At 41.8% G+C, this 11119-nt stretch overlaps 1 protein-coding gene across 1 annotated transcript in view; it reads right to left on the bottom strand.

Moving 5' to 3' along the window:
- Positions 1-648: 648 nt before the first annotated feature.
- LOC115048218 (trinucleotide repeat-containing gene 6A protein) overlaps positions 649-11119 on the bottom strand; it is a 33926-nt gene continuing 23455 nt past the window's right edge. Inside the window, exons 14-27 of the mRNA XM_029509568.1 lie at positions 10920-11087; positions 9998-10147; positions 9673-9792; positions 9105-9242; positions 8783-8872; positions 8495-8669; positions 8151-8297; positions 7771-7941; positions 7548-7688; positions 6950-7057; positions 6590-6820; positions 6314-6384; positions 6041-6180; positions 649-5657 (exon numbers count right to left, since the gene is read on the bottom strand). Coding sequence (XP_029365428.1) covers positions 5309-5657; positions 6041-6180; positions 6314-6384; positions 6590-6820; positions 6950-7057; positions 7548-7688; positions 7771-7941; positions 8151-8297; positions 8495-8669; positions 8783-8872; positions 9105-9242; positions 9673-9792; positions 9998-10147; positions 10920-11087 — 2199 coding nt within the window. The 3' untranslated portion in view covers positions 649-5308. The remainder of the gene's footprint in view (positions 5658-6040; positions 6181-6313; positions 6385-6589; positions 6821-6949; positions 7058-7547; positions 7689-7770; positions 7942-8150; positions 8298-8494; positions 8670-8782; positions 8873-9104; positions 9243-9672; positions 9793-9997; positions 10148-10919; positions 11088-11119) is intronic.

Raw genomic sequence — 11119 nt, 5'->3', positions numbered from 1 at the left:
ACCTTGTAATATCAGGCGACTTCGTTTTTGTCAATTTTTAATTTTTTTTACCCATACAAATAAAGATTGTCCTTCAAAAAGTGCAGTTTCCCCCGAAGATTAAGATAAAATCCTTTGATGACCCGAGGAAGACATTTGAAAATAAAAAGGTACTTCCTGTTGTATTTGTAAGAGAGGAAGACTTCCTCTTGTTGATTATAGACACTGTACGTTTCTATTCTCGTATATATATATACACACATACAGCATATATATATATATATATATATATATATATATATATATATATATATAAATATATATATATAAATATATGTATAGTTTCAACAGTCTCCCAAAGCAATGTGCATAATAGGTTAACAGGTGATCCAACTACACACTGGATTGATAGAATTTCTATAAAAAACATTGGAGTTGTGTAAAATTTGCCATTTCACCGGCCTCGCTCCCCTCAGCTTATTGAGGAGAAGACAAGCTGTGAAAATAAAGAAATGGACTTTGCAAATCTTAACCTGTCCTTCTGCTACAACTGGCCCAACGGTTGCTAGGTAATAAAGTTTTCAGTTTATTATTATTATTAGTAGTAGTAATAATACGATTCAATGATGGCACAACATGTTTGAGGAATATTATTGGGAATCCCATCTCAGCTGTGTGGTGGTGTTTTTTTCCTGTTTGTTTTGTTTTTTTTTTTATTTTATTTTTTGGGATTTTCTTGTTTTTATTTAAAGAAAGCAGAAAACCCAAGGTGGACATGGAAGCCTGGGTTCAACACTCCACTGCATAGTCTCTCTGAGCGACACCCCCCCTTCCCCACCCCCCCCACCCACATCTTTGTGCTGGTTAGACTAAAGCTTTTCAGGGTTTGTTTGTGTATTCATACTAACTGTAAAATGACAAAGACAGCTGATTCTCACAGTTTTTGTGTTTTCTGTTTTTTTTTTTTTTTTTTTTTTCTCTTTTCTTTTTGTGTCAAAAAAATAGCCTTAGCGCTTTTGATCGACAGTAGAAGCCGTTGGGTGTGTGTAATGATATAATATAGCAGTTGCTCACAGGATAGTTAAGTCACGAGTAAAACAAAAACATCAAGTCACATTGTTTTTCTTAAATATGAAAAAGTAGTAGAGTATCACCAGCCAGCTCCCTCCTCTTTCCTTCCTTCCTTATTTCCTCCCCTCATCTGGCCCTGTTGGGAAGCTGCTTGGCAGCTGTGGGGATTGTACATTGCTCATGGTGGCTTTTGCTTACTGAAAAGGTTTTCCTCACATCATCCTTTTGCAAATGACATTTTTCTTCAAGCATTTAACATTGTCCAGCTTTTTAAATAAAACACACACGTACACCGAAAAAAAAAAAAAGTTATCAATCCCTTTCCTTCCCGCATCCTCCCTCCTCAATTTGGCATGATACTGTTTGAACAAACACACAGCTTCTGTGTAAGACTGGGTTTTTGCTCCACACACACACACACACACGCACGCACGCACGCACACACACACGATTGGATGAGACAGAAAAATTAAGCTGGGAACCTGAAACAGTAACAACATGAATGAGAGGGGTTTTACAGACATTGCTTATCCCTTCTCTAACAGCAGAGCAACGCTGCCTCCTGGGCAGCAGATCAGGGCTCCATTTTTGTCCCACTAATGGTAAAGGTAAGGATACTGAGGAGGGACAAAACTTCTCCCAGATCAGTGCTCGGAGAAAAGCACCACCAAAAGCAGAATGAAAGAAATGTAAAATAATTTCATCAAGAGTTGAACGGGAATACAGACTATGAGGAATTGACTTGCCCCAGATCTCGTGTCAGTTTTGCATTCCTCTCCTGTAGTTCAGCGTAGGAGCTGGAGAGGGAGAGATGATCCTGGATAAACCAGCAACGAGGCAAGTGCAACCCTGTGTCCCTGAAAAGCCAGGAAGAACCAGCCAATCACAAGTCAGATCCCCTTGCCTGAGTCACTACGGGCCAACAAGAAGCCAAGCTTCATTTCAGTCAGTCTCAAGATGCATGCATCTCCACAGCAACAGCCGCCGTCGATCACCGTGTGGTCAGAACAGTAGCTGAATACTTATTCAAACAATAATGAGTAGTGGTTGCCTTACTTTCATTTTCCCACATGGCAGTTCCATGTTTGAGGATGATCATTTACATTTTTTTAAACCGTTTTCAGCTACATTCTGGCTCAGTCACCGCACTGACCGGCCAGCCCAGTGAACAGGGAGAGGTAAACCTGGAGAGGGGGACGACACCCCACTTTCTCTTCTCTTGCTCCCCCACTGGGACCAACGGAGCACCATCTTCTCTAGTCATAGCGTGTATGTACAGACACAGACACAGACAGACACACACACACTTCAGTTGAGAACATGTAAGATGTATGCGCGCGCACACACACACACACACAAACGTTACCCTGTCACAATACGCAGACACACCTTCTACCTCAGACAGACCTAAAAAAATCCAAACTAAACAAACCATCATTGTCTGTCCGAGCAACTGGTCTTTCCTCCGATCCACCCAAGTGCAAAATCCAAGGCTCCTCAGTTCAATTTGTCAAATTAAGTTAACTCAAAAATAAAAATGACAAACAAGGTTCAGATGTTCCACTTGATAACATTTGTTAAACAAGACAAAAAAATACAAATTAGATATATATAGTTTAAGCAAAGAGATCTGGAATTAAGTAAACTAATCTTTTGTATGATTGAATTATTTGGTAGAGAGCAGTTCAATACTGGCACACACCACTGTCAAGTCTGGCTAATACTCAAGGTTTTGTCTCACTATCTATGCTTTGAAGTTGTTAAATATTCACGACTAAACTTAAAAACACAACTAAAGCCAACATTTCTAGTACTTCTGAAATTAAAAACCTATATTGTAGAGAGAAAACACACAATCATACACACAACAGGCTTAACACAAAATAATTACACACAGAAATTAAGGTCCATGGCTTCGCTAATGCTGACTTCTTTTTCATGCTCTCTGAAGCTTTTGTTTTGCCCCTAAAAATTGTGCATCATGGTAACTAAACAATCACTGGTAGATTCTATTATTCACATGTATTTTGTTGACAAACACCAATGGTGGATTTACATTCACACTATTCCCACGCACAACCATTTCAAGCCATCCCAACCCCCCCCCTCCCACACACACACACACACACACACACACTTCGGTGGGTCAGGAATTTCAGATGAGCAACCCCATCCCCCACCCCAAAAGAGAGGAAAAAAAAGGAAAAATAATAAAACAGTACAATACAATCATTTTCTATTTGTAAACAGGTAGAAGCCACTTGACTTGTTGCATCTTCAGACACAATTAGGATCAAGGCAATGAAATGTGGACGACTTTTGCACTGTTAAAATATTATCTTCAACCAAAGCAAGATTTTTAAGGTTTTTCTTCTTTCCTTTTTTCAAAACACCATTTGTGGCAATGAGAGCAATTAAAAAAAAAAAAAGAAAGCAAGTTATATTTCGCATTTTTGTTGTACTTAAACATTTAAAACATTGTGTGAGACACGGGAAAAAAAAAATAGAGAAAAAAAACGCCTCTCAGTAGGCCACATGAGAGGCTACAGTATGCATAGATACAGATTTGCCTTTCTCTTGGTTTTTAAGTCTGACAAGACAACATTTTCCACTGACAGTCACACACTCACACAATACACACTCCCCACTTTTGATTTTTTTTTTTTTTTTTTTTTTAAACATCAGTGGAGTGGAGGAGTGGAGGAAGAGGAGGAGAGAGGGAGCGTTAGGGTTTCTACAGCCCATCCTCCACCCCCGGCCTCCCCCCAAAGACAGCATATCGAAAGCAGTGTGTTGAGCTTCTCCAGCTTAAAGCAGTTATTTGGCAGAGATTTTTTTTTTTTTTTTTTTTTTTTTTTTTTACAGACCTATACATCATTTTCAGTGCTAGAAGTTGGATTTTCCTTTCCTACAAGGAGTAGTAGTTTTTTTTTTATTTAACTACAAGGGGGGAAAACTGGCTTGATTTCCTGAGAACCATTGCTGGTTATTTAGCAGACAAAGAGGAATAGTTCAAATAACCAACGCCATGGCCAAAAACACTGATCCGAATTCCCAGAGTTACAAAGCATCATCTTCATCCTCAGTAAGAGTTTATATTTTTTGTTGGTTTTCTTTTTTTCCTTTTTTTTTTTTCCTTTTTTTGTTTAGTTTTTTTTTGTTTTTTTTTTTGTTTGTTTTTATTTATTCCATCTTCTCTGTAAAATGAAGAATGAACACACGTTCCCCCTCCTAAGTCTTGTAAACAAGAGGTTGCAGTGTGGCACCTCCAAAACATTGAAAGCCTATTCTGAAAGTGCTGTTTCCCCCCCACTGCCCACCAAGGGGCTTATGGGGAGGGGCTTGCTAGATACACCCCGCCCCTATATTATGGTGGGCGGGGCTTGCTAGTCCCAGCTGCGGCTACAGTCCTTTGCACTGCAGAGCTCAACGTTCTTTAGTTTTAAAACAAAATTGGTGCAATACTTTTTAATGTCACTTTTACTATCACCAGATAATCCTCTTAATTCAGCTTTAATTCTTCTCTAACTATCTGTTGATCTTGAACTCCACGACAACGCAGTAAGGTAGGCGTGCCAAGGCAAAGAGGAGCGCACACATACTCATTCGCACACGCAATCACACGCACAAAGTACTTCCACACACGTTCGCGTGCACACGCATACACACATACGGTAAGGACCTCAATGAGTAAACAGCTACACTGGAAAAACTGGCTGCTCCCTCTATATTGCAGATTATATATACTGAGAAAAAACCACATTCAGTGCAAAGTTAAAAAAGCTCATACTCCAACATTGTCAGCAAACAAACGCAAAAAAAAATAATAAAATAAAATAAAACAAAAAGAATACTTTAAAAATAAGAAGAATTGGAATTCAAATAAACATGATGAATGAAACAAAAAAAAAAATATATATATATATATAATAATGAGCTCGACTGAAGCTTTTTTCGGTTTGAAAGAGCACTACCTGGAAGCAAATATCCATCCGTTCACATTATAGAATTGGCCTGCATGATTCAAGTATTCCGACTGATATGTTTTTGGGCTAAAACAAAGTGGACATATGTGCAGAGAGAAACGTAACTTGTTTTCCACAGGGGAGACCCCGTTTTGTTGAATATCTTGTAAGAGAGAAAGAGTCCGACTAGTGCCATTGCGTTTATAACTACATTTTTTTTTTTCATTTTCTTCTGCTGATTATTGATAATTCTTTACTGACCCTTCCCCCAGCCTGTTTGATTGGCAGGTGGTTCACATGGAGTCCCCACCCCCTGTCAGGTGATCCACTGGGAGGAAGGAGCTGATTGGAGAGGGGCTGCTGATCCTCCCAGACTCGGTGCCACTGGGGCTCGCCCACAGGCTACTGGAATAGGTGGACCCACCCCAGAGAGAGGAGCTGTGGAGGTCGCTGCTGTTCCACTGGTTAGGTTCAGGAGCACGGCTGGGAAAGGGGTGAGACTGATCCATTCTGCTCTGAGAGGAGCCAATGGCCTGCCAGCCGGAGGAGGGAGTGGCCAATGACTGCCCTTGTGCAAAGAAACGGTTGATTTCCTCCTCGCTGGCAAACTCAGCCAGAATAGTAGTGTTCCCCAAAACACACCTACAGAGAGACACCAGGTGAAGCTGCTTGAGTGTGTCTTGCTGGCACACAGGGGTAAATTGGGATATGGAGCTAATGTTGCATAGAGTGCCGTAGCCTGGTTATAGTAGACGTGTTTTCATGACATAGCTTAATGAAATTTCTCTCCTACCCTCACCCTCATTTTGGGAGCATTACTTTCATTTTCCAGTTGTGTATTGGAGAAATATTATTCTTCATTCGTGTGAGTTTTCAGGGCAATGTCCAGGAGGAGCCAAACTTATGGAGATTTTATGAAGATTTCAAAACCAATAACAAAAACTAATATAATACATGTCTATAATGCAATGTTAAAGGAAAAGAAGCATGAATGTTATGTGTATGAATGAGTCTGATGTTCTTACATGTGCAGGCTCTTTTGGGCCTTAGCAGCCTCATCCTTGGAGCTGTAGCATACTACGGCGTTGCCGTGTGGCAGGTTGAGGTGGAATGTGATCAGAGGGCCGTGCTGCATGCACAGGGTCCTCAGGGTAGAGCCGTCAATCTGGGAGAAAAATTCACCAAAACACAAGCACACACAAACATTTCTTAAGATAGATGACACAAACGTGAAATGCAAAGATAATCTATCACATTAACAAAACAACAGAATGAATGTTATATTAATCTTGAAGTACCTGAGGTGTGAGATTTTTCAGAACAAGCCATTGGGTTCTCCCTGAGCTGCTGCCATCACCCCAACTGGAACCTGCCAATGTACACACATTGTTCAATCAGTTCCAGCTGAGGTCATGTGCATTTTGGATAAAATGCAAAAATAAAAAAGGTATGAGGACCTGAGCAGGGCCAGGGTGTGTGTGAATGTGCAAAGGCAGTCAATTACGCAAGTTCACAAAATAAGAATAGTAGGGAAAATTGTTCTGCTGTGACTCAAACGTTCCCCCAGCTCTCACCAGGTGTGTATCTGGACTCAGAGGAGCCCCAACCCCCCAGCCTCAGGGCAGAGGGGTCCCAGCCAGAAGAGGCAGGGCTGGGCTTCTGGCTGGTGAGGCCAGGTGGTGGCCTGGAGGGGGCTGCCACAGACAGCGCCTTGGGAGGGAGGGGGACCTTCCACAGCTCATGGGCCAGGGAGGAGTTGGACACAGAACCAACGCCGGGAGACCACTTTGACTCACTGGGTCTGGCTGCAAGTAGAGACCAAATCCAAGTGAAACCAATTCAATACATTTCAGTTTCACAGTACAGTAATGTCTCTGAAACATCGTGTTGCACCATCACAAATGTTTAAGGCTGAGTTACAAATGGGACCATACCTGAAGTGCTTTGTGCTGTACTGGTGAGGGAACCGCTGTGGCTGGAGGCACGAATGGATGACCAGGCACTGTTAGAAGGCATCGTGGTGTTCAGTGATGAGGATGGCCCTGAGAATAACAATGAAAAGGATTATTGCTGTTAGTGTGATTAAGTGTACATTGTACCTGAAGCAATAGCGTGCTGATATATGTGAATATAGCGTTACATTTAATTATCAAAAGTAATTCTGTCAAATCTATTCATGTCTATTTTTCTGCATTTGAATCAAAAATCATTAACAGCAATGACATGTAAGATCTAAAACAAGTCAATTGAGACTGTAATGAGCATATTTTGATTCAAAAGGTAGTAATACTGATTGTAAATTGCAGCCAGAATAAAAAAAAAAAAAGTTGTTGATCACCTGTAGCCAAACCCTAAGTAGCATAAGACAGGATATATTGACACTTGAAAGTTGACGAAACAAATCCAAAAAAATGATTGCTGTTTAATGCATTAAAATTAGAAGCATCTTTCTCTGTCCTCTGTCTCTGACATTGTTCTGCAGTGCCTGTTGCTAATAGAAAGAAGAAAGTAGCACACATCTGTGTGACATACCGTTGTTCCTGTCCCTGAGGTGGTCTGTGTCGCGGACGGTGTTAATGGAGAGGTTGTTGATGACACTGCCGGGGGTCACATAGGGGTCAGTCTCAGGGTCAATGTTGGGGTAACCTTTCCAAGGCTCCCCGGGCCGGAACTCTGCAGAGGAACAGACAATGCGATTAGCAGTTTTCAAGGTAAGAATATTTTTTTTGTTTAGTGTTTGTGAAAGCAGCTCCACCTGGGGGCCAAGTGACAGTGTTTCCATGGGGTGGGGGGGAGTTGGCACGGGGCGGCCAGCCATCGCCTACCGAGCCCATTGATTGGCCGGGAGGACTCAGAGGAGATGGGCCAGGAGACAGGAAGTCATAGAAGGAAGAGTCCTCCAGACGCAGCCCAGACGACATAGCACCTGTGATAAAGACACACAGTACTGATGGTTTAGCTACAGCACTGCATGTACAGAGCCAGTAAAAACAGTTTACAGGACAGTGCATTTTTTTGGTGGGGAAAAAAACATTTTAGTAAAACCTTTACAACTAAATTAAAAACTATCAAGGTGTCAGAGCGCAGGATTGATGATACAGCACGTAATTCAAACATTAACAGGTTCTTCTGTACCAGGTTTGCTGTTCTGCTCCAGAGGGTCAGTAGCCCAAAGTTTCTTCAGTCTGGACTGGGGTGGCTCTTTGTAGCTCACAGCTCCACTACCACCACCACCACCACCAACACCCATGTCCAGGGATACATTCAGGTTAGAGTTCAAGCCTGACAGGAAGGAGAAACAGAAGCGTTTTAGTTCGTCTAAAATTAAGACATTTCAAGGCTCATTTTCCATGCTCAACTATACATTATAAAAAGTTCAATAGATACTATACAGGAAAATATGGGCACCTGAGTGCATTGTCATTCAAGACTAGGGGAATATTCAGATACAAAGGAGGACACTTCAAGAGCTAACATACTTAAAGGGAAGTTGCTGAAGGATCCAAGAACGGCAGCATCCTTCTGCATCTCAGGGGTATTGGGGGGCAAGTAGTTATCCAGGTACGGTTTGAGAGGAGCGGCCTGTTTCAACAAAGATGGGTCCAGATGACGTGGGGGCTGCATCATTGATTGAGATGAACCAATGGGACGTGTCTATGGACAGGAAATAGAACATTTTGGTTAAACCACAGACATTGTGCTCTTTCACGACTTAAATTATGTGTGTAAATGTGGCAGGATACACAGAGCTTTTTAGACTCTCATACCTGTTCAGTCTGTCGCCCCAAAGGCATGGCTCTCTGGCTCTGAGCCTTCTGCTGCTGTTGCTGCTGCTGCTGCTGCTGAAGAAGAAGACGCTGCAGGGAAAAAAAACAAAAAATGAGGGTGAAGGAACCCTGTATATATTAGCTGAAATACATATTTTCAATTCAGTCTTTTAGGCTTGAGAAACAGCTCACGCAAGTCTCTAATATAGTTCTAATGATAAAACTACAACTACAAAAGCAAAAATTTTATAATTTGACAGCAGAAAATGTCCTTTTTTCCATGCATTTGTGTGTCTTCAAGGGCATGTTTCCATTGCCTTACCTGTAACTGGCTGATCTGGCTGAGCTGTGACAGCTGGTTGAGCTGGGAGAGTTGGTTTAGTACAGCCACCTGCTGTGGGCCAAACAGAGGGCTCAGACCTCCATTTCCTCCTGTGTACTTCAACAGGGATGGAGGGACCTAAAAGCAAGCAAGATTGTGATTGGAGTAATCCAACTTAATCTCATGTCTAATTAAATTACATGAATTAATAGTTCCTATTAAAGCTCATCTCTTCATCCTTTGTCCCAAGCAATAATAAACGTTTAGACAAGAGTTTTTAACAGTCCTTTCTTAGCATTACCTGACAACAATGTGTTAAGTAGTCTATAAAGAGATTATGAATGTCTTTAAGATGCAGATTCCTGTAAGCAGAATGCCAGGATCAGTTTGGAGATTATTCAAAACACTGTATGTTGCTTTGAATGTAGCTTGCTTACTACATTCGAAATACTGAGACATGTGGACTGTTACAGAAATGAGGCCAGATTTATAAAACATTGCATTCTTAAACATAATTAGCAGTAGATGCAATGATTGGTGACGTTGGGTGTGTGTGCATGTGTGCTACCTGAGAGGACAGGATGGGTGGAGGCACTTGGTTACGAAGGTTGGGTTGGGGGGGGGGCTGGGACTGGGGGCCGCCTCGGCCCTGTGCTACGCTGCTGCCACCCAACATAGGGTTTACATTCTGAGCAGAGAGGACACAAAAACACACATTATTGAAATAGTCAAATAACTTGCAACTGTTATTAGGATCACAGAGAAATCTCGGTTTAAATCACAAATGATATTCCTTTTAGCCTTATTAGTCCCTCAGAATGAGTATTTGGTTGTAGACACGGGATCCAGATCAAGACGTTAAGACAGCAACCTCTTCATTCTTCCACACTCACCTGTCTCGTGACCCCAAGATTAGAGTGGGCAGGGGATGGCCCAGTGTCGGGACAGGGCTGAGCAGAATTGCAGGGGGAAAAGTTCATGCTTTGATTGGAGGAGAGCTCATCAGAAGTTGGACTATCATAAGCAGAGGGGGAAACAGACAGCTGCAGAAGCAAGGCCAGGCGAACAGCAGATGGACGGCAAACACAGAAGGACAGGAAGCACATCAGCAGCCAAAGAAATTCAGAGGGGGAAGGAGAAAAGAAGGAAAAGAGTTAACTTTGCAGAAGAATAGTGGGAAGAGCAGGAAGAAAAGAGTGAGATATGAGAAGAGAAATAAAAGAATTGAAAACAGCAGACAGTGTAGGAAAGAGTGAAAGAACAGTATGAAACAGGATAAGCAAGGGAGCCTTGAGATTTAAGGAGATAAATGGAAAAAGAAGGTGATGGCAGGGGATGGGAGTGAGAAAGAGATACACAAAAGAAACAAACAAGCAGCTGCTAGAGCAGAGGGAAAGGCAGAAAAGCCCAAACAATCCACTACAGCTTTTTACAACATGATGAAAGGTAATGAATCATCACAGCCTAATTATAATTCACTTCCAAGACTGCTGCTATTATTATAATGAAGAATGAAAGTACGCAGATTTCTTCTTTTTTACAGTCTAATTAATTATTTGCAAGGATGGGATTCTACAACATGCAAATAGAAAGTGATGAATAAGACACCTGTTTCAGCGGTTCACACTTCAAATGTAGTGAGTTTAACAACCACTGTGGGGCACCACAGGGCTGTGAGAGCACTATCCAGCCAGACGTTTATAGCAGTCTCAACTTCCACATACCCATCAACATAGTGCCAGAGATATTGAACAAACTTCAAGTATTTTCTTTAGCTTTAGCAAAAGAACACAAAAGAATCATGTTTCTGTGTACCTTGTCATAGTAAGGGCTGCGATCCATGGCAGGCTCCTTGTGGAGCTGGTGTCTAGACACAGGGTTCTTGCCCATTACTCCATTAAAGTCTCCCATACTGCCCATATCCATACGCTTGTCCTGCACCATCCCTGCTCCTGTTTTCATTGAGTCATCAGGAGAATCTCTCTGCAACAGGAAACGCATAGTGGAAAACTGTA

This window comes from Echeneis naucrates, chromosome 8 (genome assembly GCF_900963305.1).
Source record: "Echeneis naucrates chromosome 8, fEcheNa1.1, whole genome shotgun sequence".
Lineage (NCBI taxonomy): Eukaryota > Metazoa > Chordata > Actinopteri > Carangiformes > Echeneidae > Echeneis > Echeneis naucrates.
The sequence above is the reverse complement of the archived record's forward strand: the minus strand, read 5'-3'. Positions and strand labels throughout refer to the sequence as shown.